This window comes from Ailuropoda melanoleuca, chromosome 7 (assembly GCF_002007445.2).
Source record: "Ailuropoda melanoleuca isolate Jingjing chromosome 7, ASM200744v2, whole genome shotgun sequence".
Lineage (NCBI taxonomy): Eukaryota > Metazoa > Chordata > Mammalia > Carnivora > Ursidae > Ailuropoda > Ailuropoda melanoleuca.
This window is the reverse complement of record NC_048224.1, coordinates 56792129-56816617: the sequence shown is the minus strand read 5'-3', so window position 1 is coordinate 56816617 and position 24489 is coordinate 56792129. Positions and strand designations below refer to the sequence as shown.

General features: G+C 53.3%; 1 protein-coding gene across 1 annotated transcript in view; it reads right to left on the bottom strand.

Annotated features, from left to right (window-relative positions):
• The window catches only part of CFAP77 (cilia and flagella associated protein 77), a 127884-nt gene that overhangs the window by 42180 nt on the left and 61215 nt on the right, over positions 1 to 24489 (bottom strand). The window contains exons 2-3 of the mRNA XM_011231216.3: positions 15159 to 15258; positions 14391 to 14619 (exon numbers count right to left, since the gene is read on the bottom strand). Coding sequence (XP_011229518.1) covers positions 14391 to 14619; positions 15159 to 15258 — 329 coding nt within the window. The remainder of the gene's footprint in view (positions 1 to 14390; positions 14620 to 15158; positions 15259 to 24489) is intronic.

Genomic DNA, 24489 nt, shown 5'->3' with positions numbered 1-24489 from the left:
TGCAGAGTCGCGAGGATTGCCCTTCAGTGACAAATTGCTTGCCCATAACCTGGCAGGAACCTCTTGGAGAAGTTCCTCACCACCCTGACGTTTTCGCTAACAACAAAACCGTGTCAAAACTAAGTCTAATAAAGCGGAAAGTGGGGAATAAAATGAAATGAAATCAGCTCTACTCGGGGTAGGCCTGCAAGAAACTTCAAATTAGTTCAATCCAATCCATCTTCGCTGCTTCGCGATTGATACCCCAGACCAGGGGTTGATCTCGGATGAAGGCACCAGGGACGAGCAAGGGAAATGGAAATTATCATTTGCAAACATTAGGCTGACACTTTGTGCGTGCGGGGGATGAGGGCTGACAGCTCTGATTTGCCGGCACGACTCCTCTCTGCCAAAGAGCGCTCTGTGGATTAGGGGGGCCCCTTTCATGGCAACCCATCTTCATCTTCGCTGCTCATTAAAACTTCGTGGAGCTGGAGAAGTTGGCGGAAGAGAGGAAGCTGCAGGAACCTTCTGAGGGACTTCAGGTACACATTTGTTGAAAGGTGTTTGAGAAGGGAGCCTTGGGTCTGACAAACCGGATTTTAGTACGGCTCTCCGTTCACAGCGGGCTAAAATAATTGGTCATCAGTGACTACTAATTCGGTTTAGTAGCCAGAGGCAATTTTTTTCTTCCTGGAAAATCAATGACAGCACGGAGGTCTGTTCAACGTGATTCCGCTCAAAACTGGTCCTTATTTGGCGCTTGAAGCTTTTCCAGTGGAGACAGCTATTTTGTTAAAATAAAATTAAAATCCATCTCTAATATGCCAGTGGTCTGCTGCTCCCAGGGGGCGGGCGAGGCCCTGGCACCAGCCCCCCGCACAGCCCCGGAGGCCGGGAGGAGTAGACGGTGGCCTCCGGGATGGGCCACGGCCAAGGACCGCGGAAGGCCTGGTTTTGGAGGACGGAGAAGGCTGGAGGGCTGCGCTTCTGTCAGAGGCTCTAAATCCAAACCACGCCCACGAGGGACAGCCAACACTGACACCGTCTAAGAAGCCCCAGCTCCGGGCGCATCGGCTGGGGTGCTCCTCCCTGCCCCGTGGGGCTTGCGTGCTCAGCACGGAGCAGCGCGCTTCGGGGCTCGGGCATCTTCCCTTCTCCTCCGCACCCGAGGCTTCCTGAACAGGCCCCTGTGTCTGACAGCCGAGTGACTTCCGTGACCGTCTGCTGAGCCCTTGGCTCATGCCTACAGCAGCCCTGCCGTTTCTTCTAATAAGTGCTCCTGGCTAACTTTGCCTCCACGGTACCAATGCCGCAGCTGAATCCATTTTTTTTTTACATTAAAATTTTTATCAAGATCGTTGCAGATGTCACGAGCAGTTGTAAGAAACAAAACAGAGAGATTCCCGTGTTCCCTTTACCCCAGTTCCCTCAATGGTAACTTCTTGCAAAACTGAAGAACAAAACCACCACGGGGGTATCGGCCCTGACACGGCCCACCCACCTCATCGAGCTCTCCCCGCATCTACTCGTACTCGTTTGTGTATTTATTTCTACGCAATGTCGTCACACGCAGAGGTTCACGGGCCCACCGCACCGTCGATACGCAACAGTTCCGTCACCCCAGGCCCCTGCGAGGGCACCTGACCACCGTGCCCCCTCCCTCCCACGCCGCACCATGTGCCTGGGACGGCTCTGTGTCACCCTCTCGAGCACCCCACGGAGAGAGAGGACCTGCGACTACAATCGCTCCCCGTTTGACTCACGAGCAAAACGGTCGACAAGGAACTAGTGTGAATGATATCGAACGATCGGTGCGGTTCAGGCAGAGGAAGTGGGCTGCTCGGGACCCGGATGTGGGGACCTGAACCAGCGTGGTTGCAGAGAGCAGTCTGCAGGCCGCGCTGGCCCGCACACCGGCTTTGTGTGGTCTCTAGTGTTCAAAGTCTCTCTGCTACCAATGTATATGTGTATTTAAATCAGAAATCACATAAAACTCCAAATGTCTGGCTTTCCTTAGTGAGGCATAAGATTGGCTGTTAGGGCAACGTGGGGCCCCCATTCCCACGGGTCAGTAACCGGCTGGAGCTGCAGCCCTTCGACCAGGCGTGTGCCCGACTGTGACACAGACCCCACTGTTCCCTACTGCCCCGCACCGCGCCGGCTTCCCGCTTCTGCCTGCCGGGCCTCTGCGGGCATGGGAAACTCTACCCCCGCTCTGTGGCCCTGGAATCACGGTAACACGTGGTGACAATACTTGGTGTCTGTCTTTCCAAGAGCTCCAAGGGCTCTTGACCGATGAACTCACACCATGTCTTCTGACGCAGGAGGCCGTGGTCTTGACCCCCCTTACAGACGGGGAAGTGGAGGCCCGCAGAGAGCGTGAGCTTAAGATCCCTCAGCGTGGGAGCCACAGAGTGCCGTGCGGAGTCTGGGGTCTTCGGGAATCACGGCCAGTTTTCCACCCTCTCCCCGCCTCCGTTACTGCTCCCTCAGGAAGAGGTGGGAGAAGAGAGGAAACTCGCTCAGAGGAGGGAGGGTTTGGACAGGCCCGAAGGGGAAAAGCAGGGCCAACCTGTCCCTTGGCCCAGGAGGCGTGACGCCTAGGCCCTAGGACGGTTAAGGACCCATGGCAATGTTTTGATTTCTTCTAAAATCAGCGCAGCCGTTAAATATTTTAGATTATTATAATATATAATATCATATTAAATTTTGTGGCAGTCGGGGCTCATGGAGGCAAGAGTGCCCAGGGGCTCGCAGAGGTCGCGCTGTCGCCAGCTGCCTGGAGCGGGAAGACACAGGCCTGGGCCTGCGTCCGAAGCTGCGTTTCAAAACTGTGGGGGCCAGAGGTCCTCAGTCTTGAGGACAAACAGGAGTCACCCCGACAGCTTATCCCAGGTCGAGCGGCCTGAGCCCCACGTCAGACTTTCTGACTCACCAGGCCTGGGGCCCAGGCCCCTGCATTTCAGCAAGGCTGCAGCCCCCACCCCCCGGGGGCCTGGCCCACGTGGTCCCCAGCACCCTTTGGGGGGTCCAGCTCTGAGCCTTTCCCGTACAGAGGACCTTCCAACCTGGCAGCCCCCAGCACCTCTGTGGGGCGGGCGGCCGGTCAGCTCTGGCCCCGGGGGCCCTGCAGCTCCGACACCACTCCTCACCCCCACCGCCTTGTTCCTAATTGTCCCCCTTGGCCCGAGGGCCTGTCTTTTCTAACTCGCCTGGAGGAAGGGGCGGTAATTGAGGTGCTGCTCTCCCTGGCAGGACTCTTAGAGCTAATTAGAGAAGAGGACCTCTGGGCTTGTGGTTATTTTTTAATTGTTTGTGGATCCAACGTAAAAGCTAATGACAGAGGAGGGCCTTAGTTAGCAGTGCACGCCTGACTTCTAAATTTGTCTAAGAGGTCATTTGCAATTTGTTAACATTTTTCACAAGGGTGAAGTCAATTAGCAGTTTCCCCACACAGGCGCCCAGAGGCAGGCGGCGGCAGGATGGACAGCAGAGCCGGACGGGCTTTCTGGAAGCTTCTCTCAACCCTGAAGGCCTGCACCTGAAACTTGGGAGCTCCCCCTGTGCACCTGCAACACACACACACCACCCCCCCACCGCCATTCCGCTCCAGGCACGGCTGGAGCTTGAGCCCCTCTCGGGGCAGAGGGCCCAGCAAAGCCAATGGACACGACTGGGGACACAACGCCTTGTAGACCACTCAGGCGTCCGCTGTGCAGGGGTCCTGGCATCTGGGGACAAAGTGAGTAACAGATGGGGCCTCCCTGCCCCGTGGGGGTGGCAGAGAGGGTGCCAGCATCTGGCGGAAGCTGAGAAGGGCCCCCTTCAGCCCCACAACTCCGCCCGTGGACTTGGCCCTGAGGAATCTCGCACACAGGGAATGAGGAGCCACCTGGATGTCCAGCGATGGGAGATGAATACACCCACCCAGGGGACCAGGGTGACATTTGCAAAGGCGTAGAGTGAAAAAAGCGAGTCGCCATGCAAAGGGATTTATGTGTTCTGAAGCCACACGAACAAATTAATATGCGTTATTTATGGCCTCTAATGGTGTAGCGAAGACGGGAAAACCTGGATGGAAAGGATGCGTATTCCAACCTCAGGCTGGCCTCTGGGAGCAGAGGGAAGGGCGTGGGGCTAGGAAGGGCTGAGAAGGGGCTTCAAGCTGTATTTGTTCTATTTTATTTCTTTAATAAGGGCTCGGGCGCAAATACAGCCGGGGGTTAACTTCATGAAATCCGAGTGGCAGGTTCATGGACTTAGCTAGGAAGGTTCCTAATCTCTCTGGAGTTTTGGAGAGTTTTCTAATAAACACAGAAGAAAGGAGTGGCGGAACGTTTGCTCCTCCAGAAAGCATGGGTGCCGATCATCTTTTGGCTGATTAAAACTTTTGACTGAATGCAAACCACTTTCTTATTTTCCACAAACACAAGACAGGCAACGTGTAACAAGACGCCAGGAGCAGGCATCCCAAAGCAATAATTCAGTTATCAATAAAGCAGTTTCCCCCAAACCCCACGGTGCCTAAAATGTAGGGCCTTCTGACTTTGTGGTAAGACACCCTGATGATTATAGTGGGGTGAATAGTGGGTGTCCCCCAACAAGGATATGTCCTCCTAACCCCCAGAGCCCACGAATGTGACCTGATTTCGAGAAGGAGCCTTTGCAGGTGTAACTAGTTTTGGGATCTTGAGGTCAGCTCATCCTGGATTATTGGGGTGCGCCCTGAATCCAGTGACATGTGTAATTATTGGAGACAAAAGGGGAGAGACCCAGACACACAGAGAAGAGGCCGTGTGAGCACAGAGCTGAGACTGCAGGAGTCAGCCCAGGAGCACCCGGGGCCACCAGAGGCTGGCAGAGGCAGGGGGGTTCTCACCTAGAACCTTCGGGGGGAAGGGGGGCCCTGTGACAGTTTGAGTTTGGATTTCTGGCTCCACATTAGGAGAGAATTTATTTCTGTTGTGTGAAGGCACTAAGTTCGTGGTGATTTGTGACGGAAGCCCCAGGACAAGCTCAGCGCCCGACAGGTCCAAGCCCAGGGAAGAGCTGCTCATCTCCTGTGTCGGCTGCTTCCAGGTTGGGGATGGATCACAAGCAAGCCAGCTCTTCTTTCCCGTGCAGTGAGGCAACAAGCATGTATTGAGCACCTACTGCATGCCAGGCTGTGCTACGCACTGGGGACACAGCAGTGAGCAAACCAGGCAGGGCCCAGAGTCTCCCTGTGACGTCTCCCACCCTCCGCCGCCCGTCCCCAGAAGCAGCGTGCGCTGCGTCGCCATGTTTCATTTTGTGTCCTGCTTCCTCTCAGTGTCCCAAACACCCGGCGTGAGACGCCCGGCACAGGCGGGCACCAGGTGAGCACGCAGAACAGGACAGAAGTAACAGGTAGGACCTTTGAGGTCAAACCCCACTCTCCGGCCACACGATCACAGACAAGTGTCTCTGGGCCTCAGTTTCCCCATCTGTAGAAAGAACGTTGCTACTAAAGGGTCATTCTGAAGGTCAGGGAAAAGGCTGTGCACAAGGGCCCATCCCCAAACCTGGCCTCAGAGGAGCTAACGAAATGGATGCTGGTATTATTATTTATCGAATCTGGTGCAGGGCGCCCAGGGGGCGCATGAAAGGCCCCCTCCATCTGGCCTCCAAAGGGAAAGGGACCGAGTTGGCCCCTGAGCGCAACATGTTCAGCAATACGCTTTACGCTATGAATTCTTTTGCGTGGGGGTCTTGCATGGCAGCAGGGTGGGGGGCTGTGTTGGGCTCGAAGCCTGGTTCTCCCCACAGGACCAGCTCCTCTGTGCCCCACGTCAGAGGGGCCACCATGTCACTGAGGGGCAGAGCCAGCTGCAGCCCAGCAAACCCTCCAAGGCTGGGGCTGCGGAGGCCGGGGCGCTGGGCCCACTCCCACACTTTGCCCACCGACGCAGCAGGCGAGGCCTGGATCTGGAAAAATCAGAAGCGGGAGAGCGGGAGCTGGGGAGGCCCCGAGGGGGAGCGGCCTGCGGCCTCGTTAGCGCTGACCCTGGCACCGAGCCGCTCCTGATGGATGGGGTTCGGGAGGGCCAGGCCCCAGGGGAGCATGGCCCTATCCGTTATGGGCCCATCAGCGCCTCCCTGAGCCCTCCCTGCTCCGAATGCCGAGAGCCTCGGGCCGGGAATAAATCTCTGTCTGGGCCACAGGAGAGCGGAGGGGGAAAAAGGCAAAGCATGAAAAATGTCTCGTTCCTGGCTCTGGCAACAAAGCCGTCTTGGAGGAAGGAGTGAGCAGGAGTTTGGGGAGGTGGGAGAGGGTGCAGCAGGAGCAGCTGGGCAGGGGTCCCAGAGAGAAAGGGGGAGAGGATGGGCCCCCCCCACCTCCTCCCAGCTACTCCCCCTGCCTGGGCCTCTTTTAACAAAAGGCCCTCCAGGTCAGATCCACGGAAGCAGGCTGCCCCTCGGGTGCGGGACCCAGTGTGGGGTGTCCCAGGACCCGGCCTGGCAGTGAGGTGTAGGTCTGGGGTGCCAGCCAACACCTCCGCGGGCATGAGGGTCCTAGAGTAAACTGCCTGGACCTGAACCCCCAAGCTTCCACAGTCACCTGTGAGCTCTTGCTACAGGGACATAACCTCTCCCTGCCTCCGTTTCCTTGTGGGAGGTGGCGGGCTGCAGGGAGGAGATACTGAGTCACTCTGCGGAAGGCTGGGTCCCCACTAAGCGCTCCCCAGCACCAGCCACTGATTGCTGCAGTCTCGTTCGCGGAGGCCGTCCCACAGCCGAGGACTCGCTTGGACACGGGTGGCCTTGTGGACGGGGCTCATGATGAGAAAGGATTTCCTCACCCAGGCTCTGGCTCTGTCCCCTGGAAACAGGCAGGCTGCAGGTGTGGACAGAGGCTCTGGAAGGAGACATCGCTCGGATCCTGGCTCTGTCACTGACTGGCCGTGTGGCCCTGGGCAAGTGCCTCTCCGAGCCTCAGTCTTTTCATCTATAGAATGGAGATGATAGTCCCTCCCTGATAGAGTTGTCGGGATTTAACGGAATGATGCACTGGTCCGCAGTTGAGCGAGGGCTCTGCCGCAGGAACCACCAGTCCTGCTCTCCAAACACACACACCAGTCCTCGTTTTGTCCTCTCAAGGCTCTGAGAACAAAGCCGCTCCACTGTCCTCGTTTGTTGTCATGTTCTTCCTACATAGTGGTTTCTCCTCCATCCTGCTGTCTCTGGGCCTCCCCTGAACGTATGTTGCCTCATATTTTTTAAGTTAATGCTACAGTGTGACCTGAGCAGCAGAAAAGAGTAGGAAGGTCACCTCCCTTGTTCTGGACTTGCTACCTCTAGTAATGAGGTCAAGGGACACATTCACTCTTTGAGGCAGCATGGCCACAATATTGATTCATAACATCAACCACAGGGGAGCATAGCAGAGCCTGTTAAATGACACAGGACTCTGGCTTTATCATGTCCTCTCTGGTCTCAAATGGACTGTGTGTGTTCATTTTCAATAACTCTGTCTCAAAGCCTTCAAAGGCCCTGAACCATATTTCTCAACAAATACTTATTGAGTGCCTATGGTATACTAGGCTCTGATGATGTGGCAGTGGACAAAACTGACATTGTCCCTGGCCTCCAGGACCAGCGTGTCCAGGAAAGCAGAGAACTATTCACTGCCAGTGTCCAGAGCACGTTGGCCGGGTTTCTTGGCCAGAAGGATGTGCGTTTCGGGCGCAGGGACCTTGCGAGATCCACATGCTCCCCCTTGTGGTCAGGCCGGTTTCATTCAGCCGGTGTTCAGGCCACCAATAAATCTGGAGTTGGTCTCCCCATTCAGAAACTGTCTTGGATCCCAGGGACAGGTATCCGGGAAGGGGCTTATTATTATTTTATAGGAGTTTGGGTGGGCGGCTTGGATTTTGGCCGTCAGCTCAGGGAGAAACAAAATAACCCAGAGTGATTGATGGGCCCATTGTAAATTTGTAAAATAAATCAGCTTGGCAGAAAGATTCAAAAAACCTGTCAGGCAGCAAACATTTTTTAACAGCCTGTAAAATTTCCTCCATCCTTCACATTTGTCAATGTCAGGCTGATGCTGCGTCTGATAGCTGGGCGGGCAGCAGCGCAGACAGAGGGTGGGCTGGTAGCATTTCCTACCTTTCTTGTGTTTCTCCTTTCTCCATGGTCTGAATGCGTTCAGCGCCAGGATGGGGGGTGGGTCTGGACTAGACGAATTGGTGGATGAACCAGGTTTTCTGCCGAAGTTGCACGTTGCTACCGGCTTCACATTCAGTTTCCAAAGTGGCCACTTGTTTGTGGGTTCATTGGACAAGTGTTTACTGAGGACCTCTACAGCAAGGGCACTGTGGTCAGCACCGGGGATGCTGAGGTGTGCAAAGCATGCTGGGAGCATCCAGTGCAGTGACAGTTCTGGGTCTCCCATCAAGGAGTTTGTCTATTGGGAAGTGGGGAGCCACCAAAGGGGAAGGGAAGAGAAGGGGCACATCGGAAGGGAGCCTCATTGTGTTCAGAGTAAGTTTAAAGCTTTAAGAAAAATACAGACAGAATGGTCTTCCACTCTCTCTGTATATGGGTATAATCAGATTCTGTCTCCGTCCCCCTCTAGCGCAGAGGACGCTTGGGTAACATCTCCACCCGTGTCACCTCCATCCTTGTGTTTGCTAGGCAGGTAGGTCAGGGCCACGGTCACCATCACAAGTGTTCAGACCAGACCAATCCCTGTCGCAGAGCAGAGCAGCCAGGGGCAAATAACTTCACCTCTCTGACCCTCTGTCTCTTCTTCTATAAGCTGGGATGTGAGAGTCCCAACCTGGCACTCACTGAGCTGTTCGGAGTTATTTAAGGAGGGGGTGCCTCGGAGGCGCTCAGGCCTGACGTGTAATTATAACAATACATAGCTGTCCTTATGAGTTCAGAGCAGGGGCCTACCACCTTTCGTCTGGCCCATGCCATACACAGATGTGCGGTGGGGGGGGGGCTGTTCGCTTATCTGCTGAGTGATGGATCTTTCTGCTAGCATCCTTGCTTTGCGTGTGGCATGAGGCTCCCAGGCAGGATAGTGGCAGAGCCTGGGTGCCCAGAATCTGCCAGGAGCTCCAGCTGCTGTCCCGCGCCTGCCGCTCCTCCCCTCCCTGCCTCCCTGACTCATCATAATTGACAATGCTGGACCAATTAGGAGCAGTAACAATTAAGATGTGCCAAGGGCATGTGAACATTTGCAAACACTTATTAAAATGCATCAATAATTAAGTGCTTCTTTAATAGTTACATTTCTGGCCTCCAGACATATCTCTTTATGAACCTTGGGTCGCAGCATGCTTGGAGATCTGTGTTACGGCCCTACACGCGGGTAATGAGAATTTAAAATCCTTCCCTGACTTGAAGTCTGAGATTTGACAATGAGATGGTAGAGCGGATAATGCACGGGCTCTCTCCAGCTGCTTGATCCTAGAGGTGTGGTCTTCAAGCCGGCCAGCCAGACGGGGTACAAATCCTGCTCTGCCACCTTGCAGCCAGAAGCTGCACCCCCATTCCTGGCCAGAGAAGCGAATACCTGCCTCATAGGATTGATATCAGCATTAGCGATTCCACGCACCAAAGTCCTGCCACGTCCTGGACTCACTCAGTCCAGAGCAGCCTCTGTCAGTGGTGGCCCCTACCTTTCGGAGGAACAAAGGAAGCAGCAGGTAGCGGAGGGATCAGGATGGCCAGTCTACACTGGGGGGCTGCAAACTCAGTGTCCCCCAGGACCAGACAAATAGCAAAAAGGAGAGAAGCCAGGCTGGATGGGACGGGCTAGATGGAAGAGCATGCATGGATTCTGTCCAAAAGGGGCCCTGCCTCCCAGCCCCAGCCCCTGGTGCCAGGCAGGGGTGCAGACCCCGGTTGTCCGACTTCTGACTTTTTAGGAGAAGCGGGAAATCCAGGTTTTTATATGAAGTCTCCTGATTTTTAAAAAAATGCGGCACCTCATTTAAACTTTATAATTACTGCATGGGCCAATCATCGCCGTGGGTCGACTCATCCGTGGCCCCAGCTTGTGACCGCAAGTCTGCATGGGCTCTTTTTCCCGATCATTGCTTGGGGCCCCCCTTCTTTTAGCCACACCAGCTCATGAACTGAAATGTACCTTTCCGATGTAGTGACAGTCTGCAAAAAATCGCTGTGGATTGGAAACCAAATCAGCTAACTGGAAAGGAAATAATTCCATAAGCCCAAATTCAGGTTTGGATCGTATCTGGTATGGAGAGGCTGAGGGGGCGGGCGCAGGTGGAGGCGCGCACCACCCCTCCCGCCCGTTATTTTGTGCATCGTAAGATACATGAAGGGCAAGAGGATTTGATATCGGGGGGGGGGGGGGGGGGGGGACAGGAGGAATAGCCGTGGTCGGAATTTTATCTCGCGTGGCACTTGGCCCACTCATTAGCATCCCTAGCTTGGCGTGAGTTTTCCGTGTATTTAGTCTGAGATGGGACTTTATTATTTTTTTTTAACGTGTCTGTACTTGTGAGTAAATGGCACTCATTTGTTTCTTAGTCTATTTATTTATTGGACCAAATCGCCCCAACAACTCCTCGGGTAATCGTGTGTAATCAGATTTGGTTTTTTAACATGCTTTTAAAGTAAAGAAATAAATACAATCGAGGCTTGTAAAAGGTGATCATTAGGAAATGAGCCTCGGCCCCATAACTTAAAAGTAATAGCCCCATTATGGAGAGGGGCGCTCCTCTTTGAACTGCTCCCTGCACTTACGCAGTGAGGAGGAGGGGCTCTCCGCAGGCAGGCTGGGCATCTTGGTAAAAGCTTTTCCAGCGGCCACTTAACCTCCACTTACGAAGAAATAAAGCAGAATTGATGCTGATTTGGGCCTACTTTGGGGGATATTTTTGCTCCGTAAAAGCCCTTTTGCTTGCAATTTGCTGAGCTGCCCTGTCACATGAGAAAGGGCTGCTGTTGATAAAGATAAAGGTTTATGGCCACGATATTTGCTGCGAAGAGCAGCCTAATGCGGCATTTTCATTTTTGTGCAATTAATGTTAACGTCGGCCAAGAAAATTGTCATTAAATACCATTTTAAAATCCATTCAATTTGCATATGCAAAGCCCATTTACCATCACAGAAAATATAGCCAGCACTTTATCACGTCCTTCCCCTGGAATTGTAGCCGCTTGGTTTTATAGCAATTTAAGATTTCATATTGAAAGCCAGATGATAATGGATGTCCTTTCTGAGCCCAGCTGACTTAAGCTTTTCCGTTGTACGTGGAATAACGCAGCCCCAGGACCAGCAGCTATGGGTGTTCGCACTGCACCACAGTCCCGAGGAGGCAAGGTGTGGAAAGGAGCACTGGACAGGGAGTCTGCCCGCCTGGCTCCAGATCAAGCTCTTGTTGGGTCACAACTTGCTCGAGAAAAGTCTCTTCACCTCCCTGAACTTCCACTTTCTTGTTTTATTTATTTTATTGTTTTTTAACGTTTTATTTATTTATTTTAGAGAGAAAGAGGGAGGAGGAGGAGCAAAGGGAGAGGGACAAGTAGACTCCCCACTGAGCACAGAGCCTGACACAGGGCTTGATCTCACAACCCTGAGAGCATGACCTGAGCCGAAATCAAGAATCAGATGCCCAACGGACTGAGCCACCCAGGCGCCCCTGTTCATTTTATTTTTTATCTTTTTTAAAGGAAGCTTTATGGCCAATGTGGGGCTTGAACTCATGACCCCAGGATCAAGAGTCACATGCTCTATCGACTGAGGCAGCCAGGTGCCCCTGCTTTCTTGTTTTAAGTAGGGCTTTGAACTAGGTGATGGCAATGTTTTATGTCTTCTAAATTTTTTTCTTAAAGATTCATTCATTTATTTAGAGAGAGAGAGTGGTGGTGAGGGGCACGGGGGAGGGAGGCCTGATGGGGGGGCTCGATCTCACAACCCTGAGATCACCACCTGAGCTGAAACCAAGAGTCAGACACAACGGACTGCACCACCCAGGGCCCCTAAAATTGTGTTTTTAAATATAAGCACATCAGGTTGAGACCCCATATCGGGGAGGTCAATTCATTTCTCCCTGCCTAAGCTGGGCAAGTAACCGCGCCAAGCTCCTGCACGGGGTCTTAAAGACAAGGAAAGGAAATTGGCATAGAGACCAAACATAATCCAGGAATCCTGGAATGCCGAGTTACTGCTGTAACACCATACTTACGGATGAGGAATTGGAAGCCTTGGAGGGGAAACAGCTGGGGGCCATGCTGGGACTAGAACGCCAGGCTGACTCCTAACCAGAGCTGCTCCCAGAAATCATACTGTCCTGGAGACACCGGTGACCAGCCCGGACTAATGTCGTGATCTGGCGCATAGTGGGACTCTCTGTCCCTCTGCACTCCGGGCAGTCTTGGGAAACCTTGCCCTGCCTTGGAGGGACTGACTGGGGCCATTACTTCAGAGACGGGCGAAGGATGGTGTGCAGACGATGAGTTAATCCAGTCTAGAAATGACTTTCCAATGTGTCTCCAGTGTCACAGCCCAGGTTTTGAGGGCTGGTGAATAGAAATGCATTTCAGGCGAAAGAGATGTCTGCAGGAGGTGGGAGAGCTTCCCGCAGAGATGATGCTGATCTGATCTCTGGGAGCAAGTAGGTTTTACTAGGTAGGGTCATGAGAATACGCAGGGAAAAGCATGCAAAAGTATGGTGACTCACGCTGTGGAAAACACTCTGGCGGTTCCTGAAAAAAACTTAACCTAGAATCCCATATGACCCAGCAATTCCACTCGTGGGCAGATGCCCCAAAAGAATTGAAAACAGGGGCTCAAACAGATATTTGCACACCCAGGTTCACAGCAGCACCATGCACAAAAGGTGGAAATGACCCAAATGTCCATTGATGGATAAATGGATCGACAAAGCATAGTGTATACACACAATGGGATATCATTTTACCTTAAAAAGGAAGGAAATTCGGACACCTGCTATTGGACATGGATGAACCTCGAAGACATCATGGTAAATGAAATAAGCCAGATACGAAAGAGCAAATATTGCATGATTCCATTTAGGTGAGGCATCTACAGTTTCAAAATCATAGAGACAGAAAGCAGAGTGCTGGCTACCAAGAGCTGAGGGGAGGGGGGAACAGAGAGAGCGCGTTTACTGGGTGGGGACCGAGTTTCAGTCTGGGACGAAGAGGAAGTTCTGGAGACGGATGGTGGCGGTGGTTCACAGCTCGAATGTACTCCATGCCACTGAACCGGACATTTAAAAATAGTACATCTTACCACAATAAAAAATGATTAGAAGAAAAATTAAAGATAAGGAACCACCCAGAAAATAAATAAATAAAGTATGATAGCGGAGCCTGAGAAAGTCACCTATCCAGGACCTATGGGATGGGGGTGGGAAAGTGGCTTGATCCACACAGACGGACCAAGATATTGGCTTTTCAGGCTCAGGCGTCTGTGGGGTGGGGGGGTCTTGGGGCAGCTGGACGCCTCAGGCCACTTTTTGCCGGCTGTGAGTGCTTCTATTTATTTCTACGGTGCGAGGCATAAACACCAGTGATTTTTGTGATGTTTGTACTGTGACATAGTTTGGGTTAGGAAGGCTTGCAATATCCAACATCTGCTGGTTTTGTCTGCTTTTGTGTTCTGTTCTCCTCCTTCTGTGCTCAGAACCTCGGTTTCTGCATCTTTTCCACCAGCAGCTCCTGGGGACTGTGGACCCCGGTTCCAACCACCCATCCCCTCCCAGAAGGGGCAGGTGATCAGGCCTGGCCAATCAGGGCCTCAGAATCTCCTGGTCTCAGCAATTGGTTCAGAGGCAGACATGAGACCCAGGACTGGCCAATCAGTGTACTTCACAATCCCTGCTCACAGGGGTTGGTTCAGGGAGAGGCAAGGCTCTAAAATTGGACCAAAGAATCTTAATCTCAAGTCTCTGTTGAATTTTCTGTGCCCTTCCCATGGAGAATGGAACTGGTTTTGGTCATTTTGCCACGTGAGGAAGAAGCTTGTCAGAGAATGAAGCCAGGACTGGAGAGACACACCAAATACTGATAACATCCCTCGATTACCTAGATCAAGCTATGCCTGAAGCTGTGTACCCCAGAGCTCTCAATCATATAAGCCAGTAAATTCCACTTAAAAAAACACCAAGGCAGTTTGAGTTGAGACTTGATTACATGCAACCACATTCTGCCTTTATAGAATGCCATGCGTTCCAGAGCTGGGACATGGGTTAACATGTCTGCTGCTGAACTGATCGCTGTGACCAAGGTTTGTGAGACACACTCATTGACCAGGCCTGGAACACTCGCCCCTTCCTGGAGTCAGAAGTCATGCCCCACATTGTTCCCTAACTCAGTCACCTCTGAGCACCCTCCCGCCCCATTGTGACGGATGGAGCCTTGAGTGCCAGCCACCTTACCGTGTGGGGGTCCCAAACGTCATATTTGGTGGGAGAGAGGGCAGTTCCTTCTTGACGTGCCGGTCATCCTGGTCACTGATCCGGATGTCGTTGAGCCGACGGTAGAGGAAATTCTCCCGAGCGGTTACCAGGCCGGCTTTCACTGCCCCACGGTTCATGGTGATGTAGTTCCGGGTCAGCTCGTGGGGACAGGTGGGCTGCTGCTTAAACACGTTCCAGTGTCCAATGGCTAGGGGCAGGGAGAGACAGCACCATGGTGCGGCAGTCACTCTGGGAGGAGAAGCAGTTGGTGGCTCCCAACTGAGAAGAAACTGGGGCCTGCACACCTTCCCATTAACCCGGAGCCTGCTGTGGGACAGCCCCGCTTGGCCCTCTGGAAAGGGAAGGGTCAGGATTCCCAGAGATTCCAGAGGGCGCCTGAGTATCCTTTGCAGAGCAGGGTTCGCCTGGCCCTTACTTCCTCGGGGCCATCTGAGGGTTGATCCTGAGCCCCTTCTGTGCTCCAAGCTCACACGGAGCAGAGCGCAGTCTTGCCCGGGGACAAGATTCCACCCTGGCTGGGGCCCGTACTGTTTCCCTGCTACCTTCGACCTGGACCCTGTCTGGACCTCCCCACCTCGACCAAGCCCCGACTGTGGTTTCCACCAGAATCATGCCCTGGGGCAGACCCCGTGACTCTGGCTCTTTCCCCGGAGCATGGCCAGCTGCCGAGTGGCCAGCCTGGGTTGAGAGCTCAAGTCCCCGGGGCTTCGGAGTCTGCTTGCTCACCTTCGGGGACCCCTCCATCCAGGCCCCGGGTGTAGAGTCCGTAATTAAAATCAATCCCAGGCAGACTGCAACTCCTTTCCCGGGGCTTCCCGAGTTCAGCCTGTTTGGGGAAAGACAGAGAGCAGAGATGAGGAGTGGGATCCCAGACCTACCACTGGTAATAAACTCAGCAACGGGGGTCATCGGATGCTCGCTTGGCCCCAGGCCCCACGGGTGACCTGCAGGGCTACTGGGTGTGGATGACAGAGCCCTCCCTGAGGGGGGCACACAGACACACGCTGGAGAAGCCTGCCAGGGGTGCTCATCCTGGGGGACAAGCGAGCAGAGTCAAGTCAGGAGGGCCCCTGGGGTCTTGAAAGAGGAGGCACGTTTGTCCAGTGGAAGGGGACGGTACAAGTCCCTGCCCCGAGCAGCTGCATTTGGGGTCCAGCCTAGATCAGCCTGGCCGGAGCGGGACATGACTCGCCCTTGCAGATATTCTGGAAGGCCTGCTTCAGAGGTTCACCTGGAGGCCCTTTTTGGGGTGGGGTGGGGCCATCTCTCCTACCTGACTCTTCATTCCTACCAAAGATGGCTTATATCGTGGTCACTGTAGCTCATGAGGGTGTCAATGCCTTCTAGAATCCTCACCTGCAGGTGGGGCTGTGGTGACAAGGACCACTACCACCTTCCCAGGGGCTGGATGGCTTCCCTCACTCTCTGGGTTTCTGGTGAACGCCGCCCTGTGAGGCAGATCCCATCGCCAGCCCCATTTCTCAGATGGGGAAGCTGAGGCACAGACAAGGCAGTTTGCACAAGGCCACACAGTAGGAAGTGGCCAAGCTGGGATTTGAACCCAAGCCGTGTGTCTCCAGGCCACACTCAGATCCACCAGCTGAACAAACACCCACGAGCCAGCCTGCCTGGATTATAAATTCCCACACAGCCAGAACCATGACTTGTACTGCCTTCCCTTTCCCGGTGGCACGTTGCAGGTGCTCAAAAACCTCTTCCTCTGGGAAGCTCTCCCAGGTTGCCTTCAATCCAGACAACTTTCCCTGTTATATGGCATCAGAGGCCCTGAGCTCTACCTACGGGGCACTTTCAAAATGACACAGTAATACCTCTGTAGCACAGACGGGCTTTGACAATATGACACTCAGGGAAAGAGCCAGTCACCAAGCATGACGTATCGCATGATTTCATTGACGTGAAATGTCTCAAATAGCCAGTCCATAGAGACAGAAAGTAGATTAGTGGTGGCTTACAGGTGGGAGGGAGATGGGAATGGAATGCTTGTGGCGGGGGTGATGGCTAAGAGGTGTCCTTAAATTGGTGGTAGTGATGGTCGCCCAAGTGTGTGAATATGCGAAAAGCCGCTGTGTTGTACACTTTATTCGGGTGAATTGTATGGTATGTGAATTATCTCTCAGTAAAGCCGTTAGAAATTACAAAGCAGTATAATTAAGTCATTAATTGCATGATGATCAGCTTAATGTCTGTCTCCCCTGGAGAATGTGCTTTCAGTCTTTATTTTAAGGTTAATTTTTTTAGTGTTTTTTTTTAAAGATAAACCTTATTTTTTTTAAAGCAGTTTTATGTTTACAGCAAAATCGAGCAGGAAGTGCAAAGATTGCCCTCTGCCCTCCTTATTCTCACCTCTTTTTCCCTGTGCCCAGCACAGAATAGATGCTGGTAAGTAGGGGCGGAAGGAAGGAAGGAAGGAAGGAAGGAAGGAAGGAAGGAAGGGAGGGAGGAAGGGAGGAAGGGAGGAAAGAAGGGAGGAAGGAAGGAAATGTGTCTTTGGAGACATTGTTCTCCCTCTTCTTTCCCATCAAATCCCAGGCCCACCTCCCTTGAGAGGGTTGGAGCTCTGGGTTCCAAGCAAACGCACAGAGCCTCTGCTGGGTGGTTTGCTTTGAATTCCTTCTGCAAGACTCACTCTGAGCCGCAGACAAAGCTCTGGCTTCTCATTTGTTTATGAAAATGATCTGGCCTCTCCAGTGACTGCAGGAGAAGTTAATTAAAATGTGACTTCTCCAGGAGAGGCCCCCGCCTCCCTCAGGGCAGGTGCAGGTGGGCAGACTTCCAGCTGGCAAAGGAACGACAGACAGACTCAGGAGCTGGCTGTTACGTTGGGGCTGGGGGAGGCAGGGTGAGGAAGCAGAGAAGCACGCGGGTGCCTGTCTCTGCACTTTCCACCAAGAGTTCCTAGGGAATCAACAACTGCCCAAACACTTTGAAGCCTTAGGCTGCAAGAATCATCCCAATGGAAGGTTCACCCATTCTTTCACTCCTTAAAGAGTGAAATTCACTCCTTAAATATTTATTTTGTAACTACTCTGCACCAAGCCCTGCATTGGGAGTTCTAAGATGAACAAAGCAGACTCACAGTCTTTGCCCTTATGAAATTTATTGTTTTGCAAAAAGGACAACTGAGAAGTAACAATAGTCGAGTGCACCAAGGGGTTGGATTGGAGGAACATGGTTTGCCTCTAGCTCTAAAAATCGGAGTCCATAGAATAAGGGAAGATTTTTGCAATACATATATCTGGAAAAGGACTCCTATCCATCATATATAAAGAGCTGCTACAAATCAATAAGAAAAAAAAGGGCAGGTGATCCTATAGAAGGAAGAGCAAGAGACTTGAACAGGCACTTCATTAAGAGGATGTCCAAGTGGCCAAGATCCATATTCCAACTTGTTTAATGTCTGAGAAATGCAAAGTAAAAACTCAATGCTATTGGTGAGAACGTGGAACAACCAGAACGCAGATGCACTTGGTGGGAAGTATAAACAGCTACTGTGGAAAACTGTGTAGCCATATCTATTAAAGCTGAACGTACGCCTACCTGGTAACCCAGCCGTTCCCTCCTGGATGCCCAACAGAATGAGTGCCCATGTCCAAAAAAGACGGGTCTGAGAATGCTCACAGCACCTCAATTCCTACTGGCCAAGTACCGGAAACAATCCAAATGGCCATTATAGGTGGATAAAAAAGTTGTGACATAATCATTCCATAGAACACTCCCTAGCAGCGGTTCTCAGTTACGGGCAATTTTGGCCTCCCAGAGGACACCTGGCTATGTTGGAGACATTTTGAGCTGTCGCAACTTGGGAAGGAGTTCTACCTTCCACATGGCGGGTGGAGGCCATCCTGCATGCACAATACAGTCCTCGCCTCCAACAATGAAGAATTATCTGGCCCCAAATGCCAATAGTGCCAAGGCTGGGAAATCCCACACCACAGCAACAATAAGAACGTAGCCACATACAACCGTACGGCGACCCTCGTGCGAAGCGTGGGATGAAAGAAGCCAGACATGCAAGGGGACCACAGAGGGAGCTCAGGTGCCCTTGGGGCAGGGGTGGTGGCTGAGAGCAGCACGCAGGGACTTCAGGGGCGCTGGTCCTGCTGCTTCCCGGGCTGACGTAGGTGCCCTGCACACCGTGCAGTCCTGCCTGCTGGCCTCCTTCAGAACCCATTCATCTGGCCACAGGCTGAAAGAGCAATGTGTTCTCCAGCACCGCCGAGACCCCTCTTCACGCCAGCACTGTGTAAGCACCGGCACGAGATAAACAATTTGTTAGGTCCCAAAGGGTTCTCTGCTACGTGCTTTTTTGTCAGTCAGTGGGTTCACATCTGGAATTCCCCAAGTGTTGGTCTTGTCATTTGCTCTAACTTTTCCAGTCTGGAGTATCAGCCGGTGGGAATGAGATAGAGCTCCCCAAGAGTTCAGTGGAGAAGGGGGTTCAGCCCCCCAGCCCCGCAGCTGGACTTGCTTCCCTCCCGGGCAGGTCGCCCCCCAGCATTTTAGAGGACAACCAAAGGGTCCCTGGGCCCGTCTCGAGAACACCCCCGGAGCTGTGTGCAGACCATCTGTCCAGGCTAGTTCTGTGGGAGTGCTCCCTGACCTTTTCCTGGGTTCCATCCATCCCCCGAAACTCCCGCACCTAAAATCTGCCCTTGGCAGCTCAGTCCTTCAGGTCTAGAGGCCGGGTGCCTCGGGGTCCCTGCGTTCACAGGTGGATGCCCAGAGGAACAGCAGACTCACCCAAGACCAGCTCAGCTAACCAATGAGATGAGCTCACGGGCCCACCTTGTGCCAACGCCGCTGACCACAGTGACACCTGTCATCACAGTGACCACGCGCCAGGCTCCTTCACCTCCATCACCTCTAATGCTTAAAACCATCCTGCAACGTGGTTGCCACTGCCCCGGCTCGCAGGTGGAGAAACAGAGGCCCAGACAGCTTTAGGGCCTTATTTTCCGCACCGCTAATGAGAGGCCAAGGCGGGATTTGAACCCACGTCTGACTCCACGTGGTCTCTGCTGCCTTTGAACTACTCACTTGGCGTTTGCATGAACTATCCATCACCTTCCCGTGCGTGCCAGGCTCAGCTCTGCAGGCAAGATGTTGCTCACGCGGAGGGGGCCTGCCTGCGACTTCTTCGCACTGCCCTCCACACACACAGTATGTACGTCGTAGCCTTACGCCCAGGAGGGCCCCGGGGCAAGTCTGCTGTGTTCATCTATAGCTTGGGATTGCGGGAAGAGCTGCCACTTCAGAAAACAGTAGGCCTGATGTGACCTGCACACAGGACAGGAAGTCATGACCGGGTCAGGGAAAAGTGGGCAGGAAAAGAAAGAAAGATGCCGACCTTGGATTGGCATTTCGGAGTCCCCTGACCTGAAGAAGACTCTAGTGGGTCAGCCAGGGAGGGCCGAAGAGCTAAGGGCTCTCTGTGGGGCTTCTCAGAAGCAGGGAGGAGCATTGAGCCCGAGGTGGAAGGGCCTGGCGCTGATCCTGGCCTCCTTTCCCGGCTTGTCCACAGAGGCCTTCTAGAAGCCTGCACAGAGAAGCTGCCTGGCAGAGGGGTCTGCAGGACTCGGGGCTCCTCAGGGGAGCTGTGTGAAGCCAGCTAAGGATCGACAAGCAGGTGCTCAGAGCTCCTGACCCTGAACTTCCAGACGCAGGCAAGGGAGCTGTGACAGACATCTGAGATCAGCAGCCGTTGAGATGCAAGGTAATATGAGGTCTGACGGTGTTGATCACCTGCTTTGCCGTGGCAACCCCACTGTGATATCCATGAAACTGATGAGATTGGCCACAAATCTCAGCTTTGATTGGCCACTCGGGTCCCCAAGCTTCCTGCCCCCCACCCCCCAGCCCCGAACAGGATGAGAGACAGCCCAGAGGCAACAGCTCTCAGACTGGCATGTGCAAAGGTCCTGGGGTAGATGGCATGACCAGGTTGTTGGGCCATGTGAAGGCTGTAAGCACCTTCCCCACACAGGGATCCCTTGGAACCACCACACTTTCTTTGCTGCAGAAGTAAAGAAAAGAATGAGGAAGGGAGTTAACATTTACTGAGCACTTCCTATGTGCCAGGCTCATGTTATGTGCTCTCATTTAGCAAACCTTTTTACTGAGCATTTACTCTGTCCTGAGAGCTTCTAGTGCTTCTCCCTGAGCTCCGCCGATCCCATTTTACAGATGGCAAAACTGAAGGTTCACACCTGCCCAAGGCCACCCCAGTAGTAAATGGAGCAGCCGAGGTAAAACTCAGCTCTCTCAGACATGCCGACCCCACAGCCGGCCTCCCAGCAGCTCTCTGAGGGAGGTCACATCATCACCACTGGACGGATGGGGAAGTCGAGGCTCAGGAAGGGAAGGGACCCGTGAACCCCTTTCAGCCTGCCCCTGCAAGCCCCCCTGGCATTTCCCATGTCTGAGGGCAGAATTCTAAGGCGGGTCTTGCAAAATCCGCAAGGTCTTTCAAGAGGCACGCCTCAGCTCTGCACCTCGGGATGCGAGAAACATAGGAAGCTATTCAAATACGGCCCAGTAACCGGGATCCCTCCTGGTGGAGGTGCTCCAGTCGAGAGGCGTTGGGAGGTGGGAGCAGGAGCCGGGCTCTGCATGGGAGCACGCCGCCCTCCTCGGCAGCATTCAAACTGTGCCTTTTGCTGAGTTTCCTCTGTCACAAAGTGACTTGGCTGGAATACAGCTCTGGGTGACAGCTGTCCCCATCAGCAGACAGCTTCATTAAACCTCATTAAGATGTCATCCCTTGCTGCCTTATTTCCCGTCTCTCAGCTCTAATTAAAACCAGCTCTCTCCCTGTCCCAGGGGTCCCGGGATTCTCTGGGCTCCTTCTGCACCGCACGCAGCTCCCTCCGCTGCTTGCATGAAGGACCAGGCCCTGGACACGGGCCCCCGATCAGGCCGGGCAGGCAGCCCTCCCCCCTCACTGGCAGAAGCCCCCTCGGAACAGTCAGTCCCCGGTGTAAGGACCACTGGGGCTTTCCAGGGGCAGGTCCAGGGGGCGGTTCCTTCAGGCTGCCACCTTGCTCTGAAGTCACCTGAGGGCTAGAAGGACGGCCCCTAGCCCTGGAGCCTCGCCAGACCCAGTTCTCCGCAGAACCACCTCACAACGAGGGAGCTGGCCTTGCAATTCAAGTCTAAGAATTTCCCACCCGAAACACTTTCGAAAATTCTTAACCAGCCCCTGGTTCCCAGCCAAGAGGCAAAAAGGGGTGAAATCAGTTGCCTTTATTTCTTGGATGGCCCAAACTGGATCTGACTGTGGGCCAACGAACAGGGGGCATTTCCAAGATGGGTTTTCAGTCTGGGAGCTCGATAGTCAGTCCATCCGGAGAAATCCCCGTAGAGGAATCCCTCCCACTCACTGGCCACCACACAGAATGTCATTCATTAACCCTCTAGCCCAGCTTCTGAACTAAATGAATGTTTGTCCGACAGTTGAAAAGCCTCCACTCACTTTCCTGCATCCTGTTAAAGTGCAGTTACGTGAAATCCCACAGTTATTGCCTGGTAGTTATTAAATAAATATCTGTATACAGCTATAGCCATGCACGCATATGCTCACACATACCATTGCGCTCATGGAGGGATAGTTCATTATTATAAAACAACTTAAGATCCTCGAATGAAAAGCACAATATAAATGCAAATTGTGATCCTGATTAGCATAGAGGATATTTATTTATTTCCATAATGAGAACCTCAGATAAACAATCATGTGAAATAAGGTGCATTATGCATCAAAGGACTCCAGCTCCGTCTTAGAAGCCAGACTCTTTGAACCACGTACATTGTGTGTGAGTGGCAGTTGAGCACCGAATAATGATACTAAAAAAGCACACACGGGAAGACCACATCCATATATGATCAAAGGCATATAAAATAATGTCAAGTGAAAAAAAAAACACAGCAGGATTCAGAATTTTACATATACTATGGTTATGACCGTGTAAAATAAAAAGCTTCATTGAAAAAAATACTGGAAGGAAACACAATGTAACTGATGGTGTGAGGGTGTGTAGTTAGAGATGGGGGCCTTGGGAGAGGGTGCTGGGCGTTTACTTTTATTATCGAAAGAGTCAGAGGCAGAGTTAGAGCCTATGTTTCTATTTCCTGTGCACCTGCCAAGGGCCACATGTCAGGGTCTTCTCCTGTGTCAGTACAATTACAAGGGTCATCGTGGGGGTGGAGCTGGCTGCCCCAGGGGGAGGAAGGTGTGGAGGAGGGGAGGCCGCGGGCCCAGCGGGAGGATGCAGGAAGCCGGCTTGTTAATGTCACACAGAACTGAGTCCCAGTTCTGCCATGTCCCGTGTGACCTTGGGCAAGTCCCTTAATACCCCCTCCCGCCGCCCTCCCTGGGGCCGCACTGAGTGTGTAGCAGGATCTGGCCCAGGGTGTGGCTTCGGCTGCTGCTGTGGTTAGAGTTGGTGTTACCCGAGTAGCTCTCCAGCTCAGGCCACGGGGAGTCCCCGTGGCACCTGCCCGGCCACCCCGCTCTCACGGCCGGCCGTGGCTGCCTGTGTTTGGCCGCCGGCCTGGTTCCTCCATCTCCCTGGGGCGGCCCCGGGCTCCCTTCTCCCTCCGTGCTGCCAGGACTGTTCCTGCAACTGATGTATGGCCCTTGCGTTGAGGCGGTCACGGTGACGGGGCCCCTGCGCTCCTTCCCCTCCCCCGCCGACAGCTTGAAACCAGGTCCTTCATTTGCATTTACATGATCTCGCTGTGCGGCTTATGAGATCGAGAGATTTATTTGCTACTTAGCTTGATGTTTGATTACACTCGGAGAAGGCGGTGAGCAGCAAAGTGCATGGATGCGTCGCTGCGAGCCTGGGCCTCTGGGGGCCAGTAACTCAACGGCAGGTTTAGGCGGGTGAGGGGGAAATGCGCAGCGTTTGGAAAAAGGCAAACGTGAGAGGCTGGAAGGAGAAAACACCGTGATCTGGATTTTTTTTTTTTTAATGAAAGCAATAGAAACTGGCTACGATGTCATCTGAATTACGAACAGCCCCAAGCCACTCTCTGAAGGGGCTCGTTGTCCTGGGGAAGGAACTCCAACTCACAGAAACTTTTCCCCCCAGGCAAAACCAGAGGCTCCTAAAAGAGACCTTGCGCCTGGGGAGGAAGGCGGCCAGGATGGCCTCTGCTTACCAGCATGGCTCTCAGACCTGACAGTGGGGACCCACACCAGCTCTGCCACTTGCACCTGCGTGGTCTGGACCCCCCCCCACCGCTCCTCACCGCTCCTCATCTGTAAAATGCGGAAACGGCCCCGCCTCTCCGGTCTGAGGCTGAGCTGAGGGAACGAGGTGACCTCAAACCACGGTGGACACAGGGCGGGGGTGCAATAAACTGGCTGTTTTCTGAGGAAACGAGGAATAAAAGTAAATGCTGCCACGGAGAGAAGTCCCTCGGCGTCACGCCTTGCAGTCAAATGTCACCTATGTGTCTTGTGGGTGGTGCGCTGTGGGGTCTCATTCGAGCTCCCTGGCAGGCCCGCTCCGGGTGCCCACAGCTGGGGCAGACTCAAGGAAGGCAAGCTTGCTTTCATAATAGTCCGAACCGGGCGTAATGAGGGGTGGGGAGCTGCCACCGCCAGCCTGTACCCTGTGGCATTCCAGATCCAAACAGACGTCATTTGGAATGTTCCTGAGACATTACAATGTGGCGATCTTGAGGCCAATCCGCCGGGGTTGGAATTCTAGCTTCTCCACTCTGTGTGACTTTGAGCAAGTCGTTTAACCTCTGAGCTTATAAAATAGGCATAATGAGAATACCTGGCTCATCGGCTTGTTGGAACCTTCCATAATGCAGGGCAAGTTCTGAGCAGAGGTTCCTAAAGAAGAAGTAGGCACACTAGCTAACGGTCCTCACTGGCCTCTCCACTATTTTGAATCATCAGCAACTCTGTCTGCATCTGTGTCAACAGAGACCCAGCCATACGATTCCTATGTCCATTTGATGGCTCTTCAAAAAGTTAAACGTAGAATTGCCAACGGACCCAGCAATTCCGCTCCTAGGCAGA